The following is a 23,265-nucleotide window of genomic DNA, read 5'->3' as shown; positions in this document are numbered from 1 at the left end:
CAGCTCTGTCTACGGGACTTGTCGCTTCCCTTGTCAGCAATAGTTTCCCGTGTACGGCCGGATTTCCGCTTCAGTAAAGCCAATTTAAAAACAGTCAGTATGTATTATCTCTCTCACGAGAGTTCTTCCTCATGAGCGTCATTCTACTTAAAACACCACCCAAGTTCGATGTGTTCCGGGCGATATTTCACCGGAAACTACTTCCGATCGATGAAACAATTCCTTATAGCGTCTCGTAGAACAAGAAAAAAAGATAAGAAAGCTACTACTACTGCTAAGATAACTTTATCATTATCCCAATAGTAAAAGTAAACATACATATGATGTACAAAACATTTTCTTAGTTAATTGATGATGTAATTGATTCACTAAAATGATTTCCGACCACTTTGGAAATATTGTTCAACGTTATAATTGGATTTTGCTTCATGTAGATTATGTGATATCAAACTGTCAATAACAATGGTAAACTCCTCTATTTGTGCTGCTAACAAGCAGAAGTTTAGTTCTGCCACCCACCAGAAACTAAGTACAAAATGTTGATCTAGATCCTTTTTTCATTTTATAAAGCCAGATTGAAGCATCGAACCTAAATGGAATAAGTAAGTCTTCTGTCAGCTGTGCCCAGTTTTCTAAATAAGTAGTAAATAGTCTTTTGCAAGCAATATCTAGTCTTCAATTATCAGTATCTTGTTTTTTGGTTGCAATATATAATCTTGTGTAAGCAGTAAACAATCTTCTGCACGTAGTATCTAGATTCAGTATCTATCTTCTATTAGTAATATTTTGTCTTTTATCAATATTTAGTCTATTACAGGTAGTGGCTTCCAAATAGTGTAATATTATTCTATTAGCAGAATTTAGACTTTTGCCATCAATGTCTAATCTGCAATCTTCTGTAACAAAAAGGGAGAAAAGTGAATTATCTTGGCCTAGATCTTTATAAACGACCAATACAGGGTGTCCCGTTAAGCGTACGGAGCGGCTGTATCTCTAGAACGGTAAGGCCTAGAGGTTTGGGAAAAAAATCCTTATAAGCAAAGTGACCAAGAGAAATAGCTGGAAATTATTTTAAAGTTCGTAATTCGACCGCTAGGGGCGTAACTGCCATTGAGAAACATAAAGTTCCCGTTATCTCAGAAACTTAGACGATGAGCTATAACTTTGACAACATCATTTAATAGCTTGGATAATACCGCATCACTTTTGTTTTGCGATATTTCTCATATCTGTCATAATAAGGGAGGGGGAGGCCAATGCGTTTTCATATGTTTACATTTTAATATCTCCTAGACCATTCAACCGATTTGAATGTTTTCGGTGTTGTTTGAAAGAGCATTTTATGCTCTTTTTAAAGATATTTTCAGTAAGGCCGTCTGCTTTAAAACAAATGAGCTAGAGGACGTTATCTGCAGCGATTACATATTTTTGTGATTTTTGAAGAAAAGTTAAATGGAACGATACTATTTACTTCACAGACCCTTAGTCACCTTAAAATTTGCAAAATTTTAGTGAAAACCGCATCTCGATATCGCCACCCGTTCTCGAGTTATAGAAGAAAATGTTAAAAACTCGAGTGCCATCAATCGGATCCAGTTACCTCATCGAGAAAAACAAATCACATAACCATGGTAACTGTAAACATGTCATTTACTAACGCAGCAGCGTATGATAGAGCGTATGATGATTTATTTTCAATGTTTCTGCATGGCAAAAATGTGCAATGCAATTACGACAAAGAAAGACATTTTTCTCTAGACGTGTTTTTAAAATTGACTTAGCGATTACGGAAAACTGGCAACGTGTAGCCCATTCAGACATGTCTATGAATTCGTAAATCACATTGGTGCGCAATGTGATCCCACATAATCTGGGAACTCCGAAAACAATTGTCCACAAGAGTTCTCAAGAGAATAATATCTCCACCACGTTGTTTTACATCATGCCTTAACAGATACCGATTATGATAATAGACTGAACTATTACCATTGACTTTTAAATATGATTTGGGCAAATCCAAACCTTTTATCACAAATGCTATGGATGCATGAAGCATCTGTCCACAAGCTGATGTAAACTTGCATAATATGCATTCTTGGTTCGAGCAAAACCAACATTGCTTTCACCCCTTTATCTATTGGGTAGACTAAACGACCTGATTTTTCAAGAAAAACCAATAACCAGGGAAAATATGACAAAACACTAAATACTAGTAAAAACGTGTCCAGGGCCGAGACTTAAGCAGCGCTTTTTTTTCGTCGAAACTAGATTAAATAAATGCATCGAGGTTTATGGAAGGCATTTCGCTCATTAGTGAGTTATTTTTGCCAAAAATTTAAGTTATTCTAAGTGTTTTGGTTTATTTTGTTTTATTATCATTGTTGATGTTTCATTGATCCGTTGGCTTTTCAACACGCCTCAAAAGTAGTTTTGAAGCAGTTCTAAGCTTGGATAAAGTGTGAAGAAAGGTTCTAGATAATAAAATTTTTGTTCTCTCTTATTTGTTTCCTAAGGTAACTTGATCCGATTAAGATACACGAATTTTTAACATTTTCTTTTATAATTCGAGAATGGATGGAGATATCGAGATGCGGTTTTCACTAATATTTAGCAAATTTTATGGTGATTAACGGTCTGTGAAGTAAATAGTACCGTTCCATTTAACTTTTTTTCAAAAATCACTAAAATATGTAACCGCTGCAGATAACGCCCTGTAGCTGATTTGTTTTAAACCAAGCGATCTTACTGAAAATATCTTTTAAAAGAGCATGAAATGGTCTTTCAAACAAGACCAAAAATATTCAAATCGGTTGAATGGTTCAGGAGATATTAAAATGTAAACATTTGAAAACGCATTGGCCTCCCCTCCCTTATTATGACAGATATGAGAAATATCGCAAAACAAAAGCGATGCAGTATTATCCAAGCTACTAAATGATGTTGTCAACGTTATAACTCATCGTCTAACTTTCTGAGATAGCAGAAATTTTATGTTTCTCAATGGCTTCAAACTAATTTCCAGCTATTTCTCTTGCCCACTTTGCTTATAAGGATTTTTTTCCCAAACCTCTAGGCCTTACCGTTGTTGAGATACAGCCGCTCCGTACGCTTAACGGGACACCCTATATACATTTCGCTATAGCTGAATGTAGTGATGCAGCATGATTTAGTTCGAATTGATTTTTTCATGAATGAAAGACTTAAAAACTATTGCTGCAGAATGGAGCATAAATGCAAATAACTAAAAATGTATAATTGGATGTCTACAAAGAGCAATAACACCTTTTAAATTAACATAATTAGACGAAAGCTTTAATTACGTACAACTTACGTTGCGATCAAACTTTGTCAATCAAAGCAAATCTGTACGAAACAATTTAAAAAAGTGTGTTTACACAGTGATTGGGATTCAGTTGCTTTCGTATCGACCAAAAACTTTTAATAATGTAGAATTCCATTCGTTTGCTTTACCCTCGTATGAGGGGAGTAAACTGGAACTCCTGCACTTGTACTAAATGCGTTTGCGGTGACCTGCACACGCACTGCACTCGTTCTATTTGAAAAGCGCGGTAGCGCATTTGCATGTATATTGAACCTTGAATTTATTTTCGAAACGACTCCAATCACCGAAGCTTAATTGATCGTTAAATTTGAAAGTAAATATACATTTTTTTCGTATCCTTTTAATATATCGTTTGTTGTATAAAAAGTGAAAAATGTGACTGGAAGTAGCTGGTTTATATGGTGGTAATAAATGTCTCTGACACTCACCATTCTGTCCCAGAATAAAATTGTCTCGCGCTGATTCTGATGTTTTCCCATTTGTCTAGATTTCTCCGACGTCGCGTTGAACGGAAATTCTATGACTTCCATTTCACGTTTTTGATTTTCTTGGTATGCATACGAATTTTCTATCAACTCATCACATTAAATTAAAGGTTAAATTTGTGTATGATCACAAAGCTTTATGATGGGGTTGAATCAATTTACAGATATAAAATTGTACGATAAAATTGCGATGACGGTTCGGATTGAAATCAAAAGGTTAATTAGTCGATTACCCCAACAGGTTGTGTATCTTCGTGTAACATCGCCCGGATTCCGGTTTAGATTGCATGCTTAGATAACGGGGGCGACTTCCTGTCGTGCTAATTGCTCGGTTTCTTAATCGATCCTTAAACGCGTCGTTTTTACTATGATTCGAAGAACATTCAAAATCGGTTAAAACGTGGAAACTATTAATTAAATTTCAAGTTGTAAACGTTTCAATTTATTTCTTTTTTATTGTTCTTAAAAGGGTAATTTACTTTAATCCACATCAATCCACATGCAAGGTATAAAGAAATAATAAAACCTTACGATCAATAATCTTCCAAGTTACGTGAACTTTTTCATTTATTAAGAACTGGGGGGGTAAGTTTTGTTGGGCAAGTTTAAACCCCAATAATTTAAAGTTAAATCGAGATTTTTAAAATGTTTTCATCGAATACTTACTACGAACTAATTTCTTTTGTTGCTTCAATTTATACTGAATTATATTATAAAGATGATCCAAAAAAATTGATGTAGCTCTTCGATACTATAGGTGTAGTGCCAATAAGGTATCCTTTAGAAAATTTTCTACTCGAATCCATCGTATTTTCCAAGGATATGGCCCCAGGCGTCTCGCGCTTTTATTCCATCGTCTTTTCCACCAGCCACCAACCGGCACTTTTCCACCCTTCATGTGCATCACCACCGCATTTTCGTCGTCGACTTTTCCCGAGAATATTTGAATAACAAACGGCCTGGATCGATTTTCGTCTCGTCGCAGAAGACGCAGCCGACGACGACGTCGTGTTAAGTTGCGATCCTTCTTTTCCTGCGTTTCAGTACCCCAGGGAATTTTGATGGGTTGGGAAAAAGATTAAATGTACGCGGAATTTCTACTGGGAGGTCGTAATATTAAAGGATTTGAAAAACACAAGTACGAAATTGTTAAAGCTCTCAATTTTTTCAACTTTTGGATACTTATTACATCAATATTTTTTCTCATTAAGTGTGTGTTATATGTTGTGGTTAATTAGTAGTCAACGCCGAGATCAGGATATCAAATTTATCCATAGATTAGGTAAATTAACGGCCGCGACGTCGAATCGTGTTTGGCCGGTTTAAATTCGGAGTTAAGGTTCGTTATGAGTCCCCCGTTGCGGGGGTTAAGTTGATTAGAACCCTCGGCAACGGTATTAGTACTGCTACCGTCCGTTCCGCAATTTACCCTTATCTATGCATTCACTGCGTCTCTCTCACTTAACTCCCAACGCTAATAAATTTTAACCAATGACATATATCAGTGTCATAAGAAAATATATTATTACCAAAAATATATCAAAGAATAATCATATCTCAAAACTTAAAGGTGGTCCATGTAATGTTTTCTTTTGATTATGTTATTTTGACAGCGTTGAAAAATATTACAAACTTATTTCCAAAGTCAATGTTGTGTAGTCCAAACAGTGCGTTTATTGAAAAGAAATTTTGGCCGAAATGATGCACCCATCACACTTGCTGTACGCAAGTTTGTGAGACTGGCATGGTGGACTAGTATGATGGAGAATGTAGCTGTCGTAGCCGAGAGTGTGCGAACATTTCACGCACCAGCCTGAGAATTTTGCACAAACATAATTGACTCAGCAATTGAAGGCACACGATTTTTTGTTGCCGAAAATTGAAGACATGGCCTTGGACGATCTTTGGTTTGAGCAGATTTCACACAGCCCATGCCACAATCGATTTTTGTCATCCAGGCAACCACATGAATAGAATTGTGTTCCATAAATCATGGGAATGTTTGCTCTTTCGAATAAACATCATTTTCTTAACTTTTAAAAAGACCACTATATTGACCACCCTATATTTGAGCTATCAAAATATAGTAAATACCATTTTAAAGCAAATTAGTAATAAGATTTCTAATAATTATAGACATTCTCCCATATGTCTATAATTATTAAATTTTTGAACTGAAGATGTATTAATTTGCACACGTGTGTTTACTTATCATTACGTAAGCAAATATTGTTGTATATTCGATAGGTTTATAAACTTGAGTAAGCACGTCGTGGTAACTAGAAGCAAATTGGGTTAGAGGTAGATAAATTTGTTTTTCCAGAATAAGCAGATATCTGAATGAAAACATCGCGACAAATCATTGTGCGCCATTTCCGTTCTAATTTCACATTCATGTCCTGTTTCTATTTAAGCTAACGCCAGGTTACCAACCCCCACCATGACCTTATTTATTATTCACCCATACCGGGGTTGTATTAAAAAGATCGCAAAAAGCATTATAATTTTTTTTAGAGGTGGATACTCGGTTATAACAAAAATTTTGTTTCTATTTTTAATGTCTAAGGGAAAGTTTTTCTTTTTCTATTCCAGATTTTGAAGAAGAGTCTTGTAAAAAAAAAGAAAATAGAATTAATATGCGCGCCAAAGTGACTAAAGTTAGTGACGGTCGTGAGAGAGGTATTTTTCCAACGAGTCATCAGCACAAATCGGCCACCTAAAAAAACACAAAAAAGAAAAAGCTTCGAGAAGAGAAGGGTTTCCATCAACGAACAAAAATCAAGCTAACATATCGCTTTTTACCTTTTTCGCATTCACTTCATATCAGTTACAAAAAAAAACAAATATTCTATATTCAATGTTATCGATTTGAAATGTTTAATTATCGATTTTTAAATGTTTTAATCGATTTCAAATGTTTAACAATCCGTTAAATTCATTGTTAAAGTGTTGAGTGTTTCCACATCTTCATTATCTCCAATTGCGTAATTTTTGAGTTTTTGCAATGGAAGATTCCAACAGTATAGCTCCAGCTATGACACAAAGTTATGATTCGAACGTTGATTATGTTATTAGTGATTACATGGAGCGTTTAGGAACGAGATTGAATATCCTCGAAACTGAGTTAAAGTATGCCTGGAGAGCTTTGGATTTATTGTCGCAGGAATATATTAAGATGTGGGAACGATTGGAGAAGCTTGAGGATCTTTTATATGAACAACAAAGTGTTATTTCACAATTATTGGATTTTTATACAACGGGTGGTGCGAGATGTGATATGTCCGGTGGAGCACAAATGTCCATTTTAGATGGACGATTAGGTGAATTAGAAGTTATCAGGGAAATCTTAGGAAATGGAACTGTTGAAGATGGGTTAGAAGAAGGGGTTGATGTATCTCGATCGCAACAGGCTGTTATTAAGGAGATTGATATGGATGAGATGAGACCCGATGAAGCGTTTTATAGGAGTTTAAATCAGGCATATAGAGAAGACTTGAGCAACGAATCGACTCGTCCTCAATTAGGTATGATTTGGGAAGAACGAGAAGAGGCTGATGTGGAGGAGAAAAAGGATGAAAATCAAGAGGTGTACAGCGCGATGGATTATAAAGATTACAGAGGGAATACGCCTTGCATTAACGATCAAGATTTAGCACAATTATCGCGGATAAGTTCCATAGATCAAGTGACGATCGACAAATTAAACGAATTAGATAGGTTAAGCACGAAACTCCAACAAGATTCGATCAATATTAAGCAGTTGCAGAGGAAATTGTTGGAATCACCGCATTCGAGTGGGGGTATTGAAGATAATTTGTCTGATAAATCAAACATTATCGATGAAAAACTTAGGCAAGTATTAAACGATGAGAATTGGAGCTTCTGTTCCGGTTTGAGGGATCAAGAAGAATTACTCTTGCTTAGTAAAAGTGAAATTCCTACTTCTTTATCTAATTCGTTTACGAACAGACCTAGTTCGCGATTATCAGTGACTGATAGTGTTGTAGGAACTGATAATGAAGTGGCAGAAACGTTAGCTGGGGCTTCAAGAACCCCAACATCCCCGAGGAGACGCCCGTTGGATATCTCAACTTGCAGCGCCCCTTTTACAACAGTAACGGGCCGTTTAGCTTACAGCGCCGCTGTTCAGCATGTTGATTCAGCTGTTAATAAGAATCCCTTCAAGAATCCGTTTAATCCATTTGCTGGGATGGGGGATTATGGGGATTTGGATAATTTTTTAACAAAAACGTACGATCCTACTTCTTCTACTTGTGCTTCTCCTTCATTGTTCAATGTTAACGTAACCGAAAAGCCTCAATCTCCCACGTTGTCGATGTGTAGTAATAGCATTAGAACGAGAGCAGAAAGTCCTCCACCTCCAGCCCCAAACGACAATACAACCGACTCGTCGTCGACATTCTTGATGTCTTTGAACAATACCCAAAAGGGTGCAGTCTTCCTCGGTGCGGATTCCGCGCCGCCGATGTCAATTACGAGCCATGAATCGCATTCCCCGAAATCGCCGAAGAAGAATAAAGCTCACTCCTCAACTACGATTGTAACCGCAAAATCCGATTCGGGGTTATCTTCAATGAGTGGATGGTCAAGCTTAGAAAAATCACCAGGTTCCCCAAAGAATGGAAAAGCTGTTACTTATTACACTGATTCTAATTATACCAGACATCAACCCGCTACGTTTCTTGAAACCGAGCAACATCCTATTTGCGCATCGACGCAATCTAGTATAATCTTACCGGGTGGTCATCATCTTTCCGCATTCACAACTGTCAAATCACCTTCTGGTTTTGATAACCCAGACGGGTATGGTACTTTCGTTCCGGCTCCAGCACCAGCTTCTGATATTAACATTAGTCCGAGGAAAAAATCAAAATCCCAACAATCAATGTATCGCGATCAACCGGCTATTTATTCAGTTGCTGGGAGTAATAAACAAGAATCTTATACTTCAGTGTATACCAGCAATACTGATTACTTAAACCAAGCGAGATACCCAGATTTGATCGAACCCTACGAGAACAACGAACTCAATGCTCAAATAAGGAGACACTCGCAGCACACTTACAGTACAACGATGCAAAGTGCGGAACCCCAAACCACCAAGAAATTGAATCGGTCGTATTCGACAAGTTCGGATGGCATAGCTAACCATGAAGGTTATAAAGCTGCCATGCAACGCACGATGTTTCCAACGGGTAATATAACAGATGCTCTTTCTTATTATCCAACATCAACCCGATACGAATCTACGTATAATCTCCCACATGATTACGTCGATCCAACTTGGTTATCAGAAGGACAATATCCTTTAGACAACACGAGCACATCAAGTTCATTAAGATCTATGGAGACAGAAAGTTGTTATTCAAGCCCCTACGTAGATAGAAGAAACCAAAGACCTCCACAACAAGAACTTAATTACTCAAGATACACAAGACAAGATATCCCCCATCTCGAATTAGATTTGAGAAATAGAAACATTCCCGATTACATTCAACAACACCAAGTTGGTGAAGTATATGAAACAACCGGAGTTATTGTATCCCAATCTGGATACATCTCAATATCTTCCGATATGAATGACTCACAACAACAAAAGCGCAAAATCAAACGTGGAAACACTTTAAAATCGGCAATGAATTCCGTTACTCATTGGTTTCCCGATTTACACCTCACCAAAAGAAATCGATCTTATTCTTTGCCTGGAAATGATTTGAATGACCAATCTAAAGCAAAACCACCTGGTATAAGGAAAAAGAAAAAAAATCTTATGTCTACGATGTCGGGTATTCTACACAAAGCAAAACGAAAATCCCAAAGTAACCATCAATCATTATCGGACCCAGAACAATCAGAAAATGAGTGGGTTAAATCGGAAAGATCGGTTGTTTCTGAGGATGATCGCAGTGAAGATAGTTGTAGTGTTTTTTCTGAAATACAATATGAGAGGGAGAATTTATTTGAAAAGGTAATATCGAGTAAACCGAAAAGTTTGGTTCAAAAAGATTTTGGACAAAAAGAGTTTGGGCAAAAAGAATTTAATCAGAAAGAATTTGGGCAAAAAGAATTTGGGCACAAAGAATTTAATCAGAAAGAATTTGCGCAAAAAGAATTTGGGCAGATAGAATTTTGTCAGAAAGAATTTGTTCAAAAAGAATTGGGGCAAAAAGAATTTGATCAAAAAGAATATATTGAAGATGAACAAGAAGATGAAGAGGAACTTTTTAAAGATGACGAGAATTTTATAAATTATACTCTTCAACCTCCCAAAGAAGAAAATGAATTTTCTGATCAAAATCAGAATGAAGAAGAAATTTCTGGTAAAAGTACGGGTAGCGGATCTAGTAGTATTTTTCCAACTATTGGTGATGTAAAAAAATCTTCTGATAAATCAGAAAAAAGCGAGGATTCAATAAGTAGCGATGGAAAATTTCCTCCAGTTACCTTAGGCGGTGCTTCAATGGAATTTGCTGTTTCTAGAGCTTTAGGAAAGTACAGACAAAGACAAACAACGGTGTCCGAAGACCAACCGGATGATTTTAATGGAAAATTTGACGAAAATAAATCCGAAATTGATAAACCACAAACAAACAATCATCAATCTTTCCAAACAATTCAAATTCCAAATAATTATTCCGTAAATAATTCCTCAAATAATTTTCAAACTCAGCAATCTCCAAGTAATCTTCAATCTCAACAATCTCCGAATACTCTTCAATCCCAACAATCTCCAAATAATCTTCAATCCCATCACTCCCCAAATAATCTTCAATCCCAACACTCCCCAAGTAATCATAAACCCATAAAAGAACAAAAATCAAATGAGAGCCAAAACAGTTTTGATTCTTTAAACCATACCGAATCAATTTCCGAAGGAAGTCCATTAAATATGCGTCAACTCCGAATTCTTCAACGTCATCAACAAAGTTTAGAAATCCCTTGTTACCCAGACGACGACAATAGAAGTACTCATTCTTGGAGAAGCGGCTCAAGAGTTTCCTCGAGAAGACAAAGTACTGAAGATAGCATAGATAGTGAAGACGAATGGTATTGCTACGAATTAAAAAAATTGGAAGAATTGGAACGACAATCACAACTCGAAGCTGAACTAGGTGAGCCACCTAAAGAAGCAGCTGAAATGGAGGAAGCCTTAGAACCCGACGAAGAAGTTAAAGAGAAAATGTCGTTTGTTTTGCGCGAATTGAGGATGAAAGCTAAAGTTGTCGAAGGAATTTTGGACGAAAAAGACAATAATCGACATGTGATATCTTCGGCTAAACACAGACAAGAAGAAGAAGAATTAAAAATAAATTTTAATAAATTTGAGGAATTTTTATACGAAGAACCAATAAAAGAAGTAGAAGAAGAATACGACGATGAATTACAAGATTTAGATCGAAAATCGAATACATCCGGTGATACATCCGGGCCGGATTCACCTCGCCATAGTTTGAGCGAATACGAAGAAGGTGAATTAGCTGAAGAATTCGCGAAGTGTCAACGGTTAAGTAAAGGAGATGAAGAGCCGATAATACCGGAGGAAGTTCTTAAAATTAAAGAAGAAACTGGAACAACCGTCCCTAAAATTAAAATCGATTCAGCAAAAGACGAGCAAAAAGATTCAGGCCCAATGGGAAGTAAATGGAAATTATTAAAAGCTTTGAAAGAAAGAAAAGCGGAGGAGAAAAGTAACCAAGAAAAAATTGCAGAGAACACCGCAACTGTTGATAAAGATAAAGTGAGTATGTTGGGTATGGTGAAGAATTTCTACGAGATTCACGTAAAAACTTAAGTTAACTAAAAAAAACGCTTTTAGATCAATTCACAACTCACAGCTTCTTCAGTAAAAATCAATTAACGCTTAAAAAAAATTAAAAGAATGAAACTTAGAGAGCAATATTTGTGAAACTGAAAAGAAGTCATATCATCCATTAAAAATTAAAAAAAATATCATGCACATATTAACACAATTTGTCCATAAAAACAAAAAAAAAATGATCATCACGTTGATAATCGATGTTTCGCTTTATCAAAGAAAAAAACTATTATAGTCAATAGAAAAAATTTGCACTAAAATGAAAATAATAATAATGAAGTCAATGTTTTTAGAGGTATATGTAATGGATAAAGCTTATTTCTAGCGCTTTTTAAAACAAAAAAAAATTGTATACATATTATAAAAATATCCTTACCCAGATGTCTGTTATTGTAAAACTTAATTTATTTTCAATGTATTTAAAAATAAATATTTTATTTTAAAATTTTTATTTTATGTTAAACTAATTTATTTTTTTTTTGTTTTCTTTTTTAGAATGGAACTGGAGTTGGTGGAGATGCCAGCGGCAGAGCTAACGGGTGAGTTAAATGAATTTTTTACCCCAACCTCCTTTGAAACCATCCCCTTTCTAACCCTGCGATTTCTCATCCACCATCGTTCATCTGCCTCGGATAAAAAGCAAAAATTTACCCTAATTACGAGAAGGGTGTAATTTAAAAGCTAACATTTTAAAACCGAGACTGTGCGACGGAAAATCGATTTTGAAAACGTTGCACCAACCCAACGAACGAACGAGTGAGCGAGCAATTTTATCTCGTGTAACGTGCCACATGAAATCGCCGAACACGGAAACATGTTAAAGTTGAATAATTTTTTTTGTTGGAATAATTTACTCAATTTGGAATTAGAATGTGTCCCTCAATAAATTTAGCTAAATTTCGCAAAACTGCCGATGAAGAGAGAAACTGAGTAAGTCGTCGAGGGATGGAGAGAGATAGTAGCTAACTAAAGTTGTTGCTGGCGGTAATCTCATTAAAGTTGGGTCGGGGAATGTCTGGGACGAGTCCGCTTTATTAAATTTAAAAATTTCTTCCCCTTTGGTAGTCGTGAGAGATGGATTTCCCCTTTGTAGTGTGTAGTGGTGGTAGTTGAACGGGGTTGGGTCGCTTGGAGAAGTTTGAATTATATCTCAACTCTAAATCTGCTTACATGGTCCACGGTTTTCTATGTTGTGTTATACGGGAAGAGTCTTGTCCCATTTAAGATTAAGGAAATTACGCGGAAAAGGAAATCGATTAATTAGCTTTAGATAAAAAAAAATCAATAAAAAATTTTTGGTAGGGATTGTAACAAAAATTTTAACAGAATTTCGCTCTTTATAAACATATATGGCAAGTAAAAACCATATAAAAACTTCTAACTTGCGTTTATTTATATAAAGTCGTACTAGTTTCGGGTTACCCCATCATCAGCGACAAAGTCAATGAAGCTATAAAAGGTGCAGACTGGAAATCAGGAGGAAGTAAAGCATTTTGCTATCTGATGGATAAACAAAATGAAGATGAAGTTGAAAATACAAATGGCGACGTTAAAAATGTAGAATGTTAAAAGATTAGAAATTCGAATAAATCTTTAAGATCGTATTAAAGATGTGTTGGTGGGATGAGATGAGGCGAGACTGTATATATGGCAAGGTTTGAGCGAACTGGAGACAAGTCCAAAATTAAAAAGAGCAATCAAAAGCGTATACCATAACGTAATGGGAAGGGTTAGACGGAATGGAAAGACGTCAGAAGAGTTCAGAATTAACAAAAGAAGAAGAAACGGGAGATATTGACGTAAGAATGGAGGAGCAACGAGTGGAAGTGGTAGAAAAGTACGAATATCTTGGAACCGTAATAAGTAAGGATGGAAAGATAGATTAGGAAATACGCAACAGAACAGCAGAAGCAAATACATTCTAGCAAGAAGGAACTGAACACTAGACCAAAAATACAATTATATAAAACCATCTATATACCCACACTTAATTATGGATTAAAAACTTGGACGATGTTAGACAAGCACAAATCGAAAATAACAGCAGCAAATATGAAGAACCTACGCAAGGTATTGAGGAAAACCAGAAGAGATAGGGTATGGATATATATTTCCTGGTAAAGGAAATAGAGGAAAAACAACTAAGTTGGTATGGTCATCTGGTTCGAATGAAAGAAAATAGAATACCTAACAAAATGTTCAAAATGAATCCAGTAGAAGGGAGAGATTGATAAGATTGTTGAAAAAAGGAAATAGGAAGATGTATAAAAGATAGGTCCGAAAATCCAACACCGTAAGGTATAAATAGGGACAAGAGAAAGAAGAAAAGGAAGAAAAATTACAAACAGATTTTTTTGTCCAACTTTTTCGTCGATCCAAAAATCCAAATTTTATCAAGATAAACAGAATCAACCAGTCTTTCTTGCATAACCCTATAATCGGTAGTAATTTTTTCAGGCTCATTGGAAATCTTTAACGAGGTTGCTCAACGTAACAGGCAGTACTTCAGCAATTGTCTCAATAAAAATTATGATTATTAAGTTTCCTTCCTTAACCTCTAAACTTGATCTCTGATTTATCGTCTTAAAATGTCTTGGTGATTTAAAATGCTGTTATTATTTAAAATTTTTAAAAAACACTTATTAATTCAAATTAATACATTAATGATTTAAAAATAAATTAGATACGTTTTCTTTTCAGGTTGAATTTGTGGCATTTTGTATTACTCGAAGCTTTGATACGGTGATTTCAAAATAATCTATAACCTTTTAGGCTAATATTTGAAAGTATTTTCCAGGTGGCTATAAAAATATTTTTTTAGAGCTCTTTAACTTAAAATTGGCTTAATTGTATTTAGACTTGTTTATTTTTAATATAATTGATTTATATCCTAATTTGTATTGTGTTATATTTCTTAGGCATCCAGGAGATAATCCCTTCTATAGCAACATCGACAGCATGCCGGATATTCGACCGAGAAGAAAATCGATTCCTTTGGTTTCCGATTTGGTGAGTAACTTTTTTTTGGATTCTAAAAAAATCAAAATCATTCTATAAAAAGAACAACAAGCTTTTTTCATTAAATCCATTTCTTTCCTTAACCCCCCTCAAACCATTTAGTGTGTTTTCATCCCCTTTTTAGTGGTGTATATGAACGTTTTTTTTTTTGTGTCAAGCCCCTCTTTGTATCTGTTTATTTTTTTTTGTATAAGTGTTTTATAAAGATTATATGTACTTGACCTTTAAATGAAAATTTATCCTCTCTGTTTATTAAAAAGAATCGTTTAAAACCCTTCTTTTTAAATGTTAAATGTCTCTTTGTTACCGAAACTAACGTGTCTGTGTTGTTTGTTCTATTTGATGGTTACCCCTTCGTCGCTTCATAAAAACTCCAGGTGCTCAAGGTATTGGTCTCTTTTGAAAACGAAACATTTCTTTTTTTCTTCTTCCATATCTCTTTTTAAATTTTTTTTTGATACATATCTTACTTTTGATTTTGAATTAAATGATTACTAAATTAAAAGACTTATAAATACGCTTTTTTGCACATTTGCTCATATTATATTAATTTCTCTTCTCTTTTTGTTTCTTTCTTCTTCTCTTTGGATAATCATCTTAATAATTGCATGATTAAAAAATTGTAGCATGGTAATATTAAAAAATTACAGGTAAGTTTAAGTATTGAACATTTAGGTAGGTTTTTTTTTAGATTCTACTGATTTTTTCTAGATTTTATATAAGCTTCTAATAAATAACCACGCTATTTTTACCATTTTGTAACGATTAACTTTGTATTTTATTATTTATTTCTCGTAATTCATTAAAAAATATGTATAGTTTATTAGATTTTAACATTAAATTTGCTTACCAATTTGAAATTTGAATTTGTCTGCAATTTTGCGATAACTTCGCCGAACAATGCGAACAAATTTATTGATTGAACCTTTTGTCTTGTTGTCTCTCTTCCGGAATATAGACGATGGCTGCGACGAAGAGAAACGCCGGATTGACGTCGGCTGTTCCAAGAGCGACATTGAATGATGAGGAATTGGTACGTATGTAGATTAGAAATGTTTGGGTTATTGTTCAATATAAGGTAATACAAAGTTTCCAAGAACAAATCGTGCAGTAATTTCAGCTTTATTAACTAAGTAGTGAAAATTAAGTAGATTAGCTGAAGTGTAATAATTCAATTTTGAGCGATTGATGAATAACACGATTATGATGCAATTATTGGTGGATAATAAATTGTCGGGTATCATGAGTAATGAATTATCAATAAACGTCACCCTCTGTTCACTAAGATTAATAACTTGAAATGATATGGGTTTTGTGAACGGAAATTTAATTAAAATAAATTTTATCAAAAACGTCTTAAATAATAAGAGTTTCGTAAAGATCAGAAAATTCTAATCAAATTTGACGTATCATATCCTATATTAATAAAAAAATTCATTTTTAAAAGCATAAATGACATTCCTAATTAGTGTTTTGTTTTCCGCCAACTTGATTTTATAAAAATAATGATGTATATCGAGTTTGGTCTCATTTCACATATTTTTTTCTAAATTTTTGTCTTACGTAGAAAATGCATGTATATAAGAAGACCCTCCAAGCTTTGATCTATCCGATAAGCAGCACAACGCCGCACAACTTCGTTTTATGGTCGGCCACATCACCTACTTATTGTTACGAGTGCGAAGGCCTATTATGGGGCATTGCAAGGCAAGGGGTGAGATGCACCGAATGCGGAGTCAAGTGTCACGAGAAGTGCAAAGACCTTCTTAACGCGGATTGCCTCCAACGTAAGTACTGAATCCTTCTTTTTCTTCCAATTTCTTTTCCATTTTTCAATAATTTTCATAAATCCAAATTAATTTAGACACTTTAATCTTAATTTCTTTAATTAATTAAATTTTTTAATTTGCAAAACGATGTGTTTTGACAGTGAAATAGTTAGAAAGGATATTTAAGTAAAAGTGAGCGTGTTTCCGAGGCCAACATTAATTAACCCTCGTTTAGGGCCCCATTAATCACGAATAATGAGGATTTTGAAAGAGAAATGCGTAAAGGAACGATTGGAACGAGCGAGAATATCGTTTAATTGAGTGCTTTAGACAATCAATTAAATAGTTAAGGGTTTAATAATACAGGTCGACAAATTTTTAAACCAGAGACCAGACTATACCTTCCAAATAATTTTCGATACCCTGAATCCGAATCTGACGTCAGAATTGCTTCATCACCTAAGATTTTCAAGATATCTTACCTAAAATATGCGAAAAACACGATTTTTCAGCACATTCAAGGCTGAATTTACATCAAAAGATAATTTTTCTCCACAGAAGTCATTATGCCATTTAAAACTATTTCTCTGCCCCCTTAAAATCTTATGTTATTCATTTAAATATTTTTCTTGATCTCTGAGAAATTGTCTCCTAAAACTAAGAAATTCATCATATTTAAAATAACATCTGTTTATTTTCCAGTTTTATTTACAAGTTTTAAAATGTTTTATTAACACTTCAAAGCAATACAAAATATTAATAAATAACAAATAACAACAAACGTATGGTCTAAAACGAAATTAATGATAAAGAACCTGAAGTGGCCTGCCCTTACCCTATCAATGTCGTTTACAGAGATTGTTAAAAAAAGGTTTCTTAATGTAGTTGGAAAAACGCATTAAAACGCAGTGAATTCAAAACATTGTAAATACTTACATACAAAAAAGTACAAATGACTGATCCGATCATACGATTTCGATAACATTCCATATATGGTATTTTTTTCTCATTTTACAGATGTATACAAAAGTGTATGTGTTCAGGTAAAGTGACACTTCCGGTCAAGCGATTTCGCTGAAATTCAATATATCGTAATTTTTTGTCATTTATTAGATGTATACGAAAGTATATGTTAGGCTATACATATCAAAAATGTAGGTTTATATGAAACGTTTGAAAATGTCTTCAGGTAAAGTGCCATTTCCAGTTGGTGGATTTGGTCTAAAAGGTGTTTACGAGCTTTCGATTTTGGTTTAATAGCTATATACCAAATGTCATTACGATAACTGATTGCGTTTTTAAGTTATCGTGTTTACACACATACATACATACGTACGTACATAAATACGCAGACATTTTCTGGAAATAGTCAATATGGACTCAGGTGACCTCAAAACGTGTATATCCATCAAAATGTAGAGGTCGAATTTCAATACTTTGTCTCATATATACCTATACATATTTCGTATATAGTGCGAGAAAGTAAGAATTAATTTACAATATTTTTGTTTGACATACTTTATAACAATAAAACTTCATAACTTTCACTTATTCTCAAATATTTTTAAATTAATTTGTTTTTTATTGTATTTAATTTTGTATTTTTAAAACTTCTTTCCTATTTATAGCAATTGAGATGTTCTTTTAGTTTCTTATGATAACGAACGCGCATCAATTCAAACGATCGTTTAACACTCTTACGCTTATATTGATCAGCGTTATCGTTTCTTTTCAAAGACCAGCAGTAGCCAGCCATCATTCTTTCATCCCATCTACCTTGATAGTGTCGCTCTTTTTCTTTGAAATTCTGATGGAATCGTTCACCCATCTCTTCGCTGAAGGCTCCTCCATTTTCCGGAAAGTAATCCAAATGGGAAAATAGGAAATGTAGCTTCAAACTCATTAAACAGTCATTGTTGATCCCGATGGTTGCCCAAGAAATTTTGTACAACTTCTTTGTAACTTAACCAAGCATTTTTTTCGTTATCTGTCATTGTTCTTATAAAATCGTCATCTTTCATTAAATTTCTTATATCAGGCCCCACGAAGATACCTTAACTTTAGCATGACTTAAATTTGGAAATGCAGACTTAAGATATTTAAAATAGTTTCCATCAGTATTTAAGGCTTTTACGAATTGTTTCATCAAGCCTAATTTGATGTGGAGTGGAGGTAACAAAATACGCTTTGTGTCAACAAGACTCTTGTAAACAACATTGTTGGAACCAACTTTCCAATCAAATCTTTCAGGCCAATTTTTTTTGAATCCAATGTTGTTCTCGGGCGCGACTGTCCCAAATGCAGAGAAAGCAAGGATTTTTTGTATTTCCTGATTGTAAACCAACCAAAATATTGATCATTTTAAAGTCACCACATATAAACTAGTTATGGATGTTGTAGTTGATTTTTTCGAGTACAAATTGAAGGTCTTCGTATGATTCCTTTCGCCTGGTGGAATGACCAATAGGGATTGCTGCGTATTTATTGCCGTTATGGAGCAACACTGCTTTAAGGCTTTCTTTAGAGGAATCTATAATTATACACACCTACTTGATATGTATTGATAAGTCCTTCTATATCATTACAATAAACTAAGGAATTTTCACTAGAAAAATATTTCAGAAATTCCTCATCTCTTTTTCTGTACGCTGTAATTTTTGTTCCGGGTAACAACATGTTCCTCTCTTCAAGTCTGGAAGCCAATATTTCAGCTGAATCTTTAGAAAGACTAAGATCGCGAATAAGATCATCTAATAAATTTTGATCAAAAAGTTTAGGGTCTTTGGCACTAACAGAATCCTCATAATCACTGTCCTTTTCACGTTCAACAGAACTCATTTCTTCCAAACGACATTCATTTTTATTAGGTGGTACTTTGTCTAATCTCGCTATTTTTCCTTTCTTGGTTGGTGTTACGCTTTGTACGTTAGAATATAATATGTTTCCTTTATTTTTTCTATTATAACCTGTTATATCACAGGCACAGAAGTAACAGTCTTCATTGTGATAGGCTCATACCACATGGTTGGTGTAATGACAACTTCCTTTTTCATATCGTTCCAATTAATCAGAGTTAATCTACAAGTATTACAAATACCAACCCACGGTTTACCTACATTTCTCATAAGTATGTTATAACATTCTAAAAATTTTTTTTTAATCCACTCATTAATGGTTCTGCGGTAAAATCCAATATGGTTGTGATTTTCATCTTATAAAACGCTATAGAGCTTAAATAAAAAATAATATGTAAATTGTCTCTTTTAGAATGAATAAATCTCGTAAACAATCGTTTTATTTTTGTAAATACTGCAATAGTTTTCCCATTAAAACTATAACTTTGCTAACAAACCAAATAAATTCATAAAAATTAACTGGATTTTGAATGTCCTGTTTCTCAATTGAATACCATCTGGTTGAAAGATAAATGTATGGTTAAATATTTCAAGTTTAAAGTTTCATTTTTAGATATTTAATCATATTTTGGCATATTTATTTTACTTGTGCGTTAGCATCGCTAACTTGATGTAACTCAACATCAGTTTATCGAGAACAGAACAAACCGACGTACTTATTAATTTCAACAGATGATATCTCGAAGAAGAAAAAAAATATTTAAATAATTGAAAAAGAGTTTTAAAGGGAAAGGGTAATAATTTCACAATTTTTTTTTTAATTCCGTCATGGTGAACTATAACCACAAATACGACCAGAAACCGTATTTTTAACATATTTTGGCTAAGATATTTTGAAAACCTTACGTGATGAAGCATTTTTGAGGTGAAATTTGGATTTAGAACGTGAAAAACCTTCGAGATAGTACAGGGTGGTTCAAATTCGATGTCCGAATAGGCTAACTCGGAAACTATAAGAGTTAGAAAAAAAGTAGCTTACATGTCATGATCTCGTTTTTCGAGAAACTGCTAATGCCGAAAACCTCATAGCGCTATCGTCTTTTGTTTTTCCCCTAGAGGCCAAAATTGGAAATATCGTAAAACCAGCAAGTGCAATTATCTTCGTTATTATTATAGGTGGAGTATTATAACTAAGACATTATATGGACACTTTTTTACAGAGAATTGGATGACGTAGTCAAAAAAATTTTTTCGGTTTTAGATTTTGAGATATCATCACAATTTTCGTTTTTTTAAATGGAAACAACCACTGATTATTCGCTTATTAAATTCGTTATTTTTTTCTTATTACAAAAATATAGGGTTCGACAGGTCTATTTCTTATTGTTTTAGAATAAAGCCAAAAATAAACTTTTTTTTTAAATTTCCATCTAGTGTCATCGACAAAATTAAATTTACAGTTTCCTGTAAATTATGGTACTATAACTAAAAATTAAAAAAACAAATTTCTGATGTTTGAAACAAATAAATTTGTTGAACTATTTAATTTATATATGTTTTACACAAAAGTTGGAATAGATTGCATTATTTCACATTTTTTATTAATATTTAATATTATTATTAAATGACTTAATAAATTATTGATAGATGGCGCTCATATATTTTTCTTTTGAATTCAAATAAACATAGCAACATTTGTTTGTATTCAAAAAGTGTCACTTTAAAAATCCTGTTTTAAAGATGAATTACGAAAACTTTGAAAAGTTTGACATGTTAGAATGTTACATATTACAAAATAAAAGTAGTGAATTGGCTGCAGAGTTGTATTTTAATAGATACCCGGAAAGAAGGCAGCCAAATGCGAAAATATTTAGTCGTTTAGAAAAAAATTTAAAAACATTCGGTTCTTTTAAAAAGCCTAGACCAAAATCGTATTATAAAGAAAATGAAGACGAAGAAATAAATGTTTTAGCGGCAGTTACAGCAAATTCGTCGATATCAAGCCGCGAAATGGAGAATGATCTTGGTATTTCCAGAAATCGCTGTCTTCGTGTTTTACATAAACACAAGTATAAGCCATACGTTCCTCGAATCATGCATCATTTACGAGATGGTGATACCCAAAGAAGGCTTGAATTTTGCCGTTGGTACGTAGATCAGGTTAATGAAAACCCAGTTTTCAGTAGAGCAATTATCTGGACCGATGAAGCACACATTAGCAGTGCGGGGATATTTAACAGAAATAACCAACATATATGGTCGAACGTTAATCCCCAAAATACCATTGAAAGGCGTACTCAAGGTCGCTTTGGTTTTAACGTATGGGTAGCATTGCTAAATATGAAAGATATGTTGATGGTTTACCTTTACGTGATGCGGAAAAACTATATTTTCAACATGATGGCGCTCCTGCGCATACTGCTAGGCGTATAACTGATTTTTTAAATATTAATTTTGAAGACAACTGGATTGGTTCCAGCGGAAACCATCGGTGGCCACCAAGATCACCGGATTTGACGCCACTGGATTTTTTCTCTGGGGCTACATCAAAAACCAGTTATATTTAATGGATAATGGAAATATAAGAGAATTAAAGATAAATTTTGAGCATTGTCTCAATTCTATTCCAAATATAAGTATATTTAACGCAATAAACAGTGTTAGAAAGCGTTGTGAAATTTGCATCGAAAAAAGAGGAGGTCAATTTGAGCATTTTTTGTAGCATTGTTTTAATAATGTTTGGAAAATAAAATTATTAGTATTTGTTGTTAAATTACTATTTTTTTGCGTTAATAAAATATTTATAAATACTATTTGATCTAACAAAAACAAATAATGTATTAAATAATGTCAATCTTATAGATGTGAAAATTTTTAAAAGTTATTCATAAAGTATTAAGAAATGTAGGTATGTAGTAAACCTACAATTTCTAAAATCAGCCACTTAATAATTTATCAAGTTGCTAATAAAATAGTGTGAAGCAATGCAAGTCATTAAATATTTCCGTATTAACAGTTGGTGTAATAAACATAATTATTTGTTTTTAAATACCAGAAGTTATCTTCTTATTTAATTGTTAACTTTTTAGATTTTACCTACCGCCCCGTAATTTACAGGAAACTGTAAATTTAATTTCGTCGATGACACTAGATGGAAATTTAAAAAAAAAGTTTATTTTTGGCTTTATTCTAAAACAATAAGAAATAGACCTGTCGAACCCTATATTTTTGTAATCAGAAAAAAATAACGAATTTAATAAGCGAATAATCAGTGGTTGTTTCCATTTAAAAAAACGAAAATTGTGATGATATCTCAAAATCTAAAACCGAAAAAATTTTTTTGACTACGTCATCCATTTCTCTATAAAAAAGTGTCCATATAATGTCTTATCGTTAGTTATAATACTCCACCTATAATAATAACGAAGATAATTGCACTTGCTGGTTTTACGATATTTCCAATTTTGGCCTCTAGGGGAAAAACAAAAGACGATAGCGCTATGAGGTTTTCGGCATTAGCAGTTTCTCGAAAAACGAGATCATGACATGTAAGCTACTTTTTGTCTAACTCTTATAGTTTCCGAGTTAGCCTATTCGGACATCGAATTTGAACCACCCTGTATAGCGTACTTGTTGGTTTAGAAAACATTTAAATTTTTGTCGGCCTGTGCAACTAACTTTATTTTATTTAAAATGGAAAATTTTTGAATTGAACCACAATAATGCTTTCGACCTGTAATTGTCGTGAACTTCTTTGCAAAAGCTCCCGGAAGCTATATAATGTATCATACCCTGAAATGTAAGCTCTAACCCAGGTGGAATTTAACTAACTCGCTCCAAAGCACTCGCAAATTACTCCAACTGCTAGCACGGACCAACGCATAACATTAAAAAAAAGCGTACAACAAAATTCCTTTTCATGCGCTGTTTCGAAATTGTTCCAGAAAGTGCGAAATTG

At 33.8% G+C, this 23,265-nt stretch overlaps 1 protein-coding gene across 5 annotated transcripts in view; it reads left to right on the top strand.

The window, feature by feature from the left end:
- LOC111413691 (unc-13) overlaps window positions 1-23,265 on the top strand; it is a 68,629-nt gene that overhangs the window by 21,901 nt on the left and 23,463 nt on the right. For 3 of the 5 annotated variants that reach the window (XM_023044742.2, XM_071199306.1, XM_023044738.2), the window contains exons 1-5: window positions 2,994-11,587; window positions 12,161-12,204; window positions 14,584-14,674; window positions 15,642-15,716; window positions 16,251-16,470. In XM_023044742.2, coding sequence (XP_022900510.2) covers window positions 6,833-11,587; window positions 12,161-12,204; window positions 14,584-14,674; window positions 15,642-15,716; window positions 16,251-16,470 — 5,185 coding nt within the window. In that variant the 5' untranslated portion in view covers window positions 2,994-6,832. Of the gene's footprint in view, window positions 1-2,993; window positions 11,588-12,160; window positions 12,205-14,583; window positions 14,675-15,641; window positions 15,717-16,250; window positions 16,471-23,265 lie in introns of those variants that run through there. The other 2 variants (XM_071199305.1, XM_023044740.2) reach the window with 2 other exon arrangements.

The sequence above is a fragment of the Onthophagus taurus genome, chromosome 10 (genome assembly GCF_036711975.1).
Source record: "Onthophagus taurus isolate NC chromosome 10, IU_Otau_3.0, whole genome shotgun sequence".
Classification (NCBI taxonomy): Eukaryota; Metazoa; Arthropoda; class Insecta; order Coleoptera; family Scarabaeidae; genus Onthophagus; species Onthophagus taurus.
The sequence above is the reverse complement of the archived record's forward strand: the minus strand, read 5'-3'. Positions and strand labels throughout refer to the sequence as shown.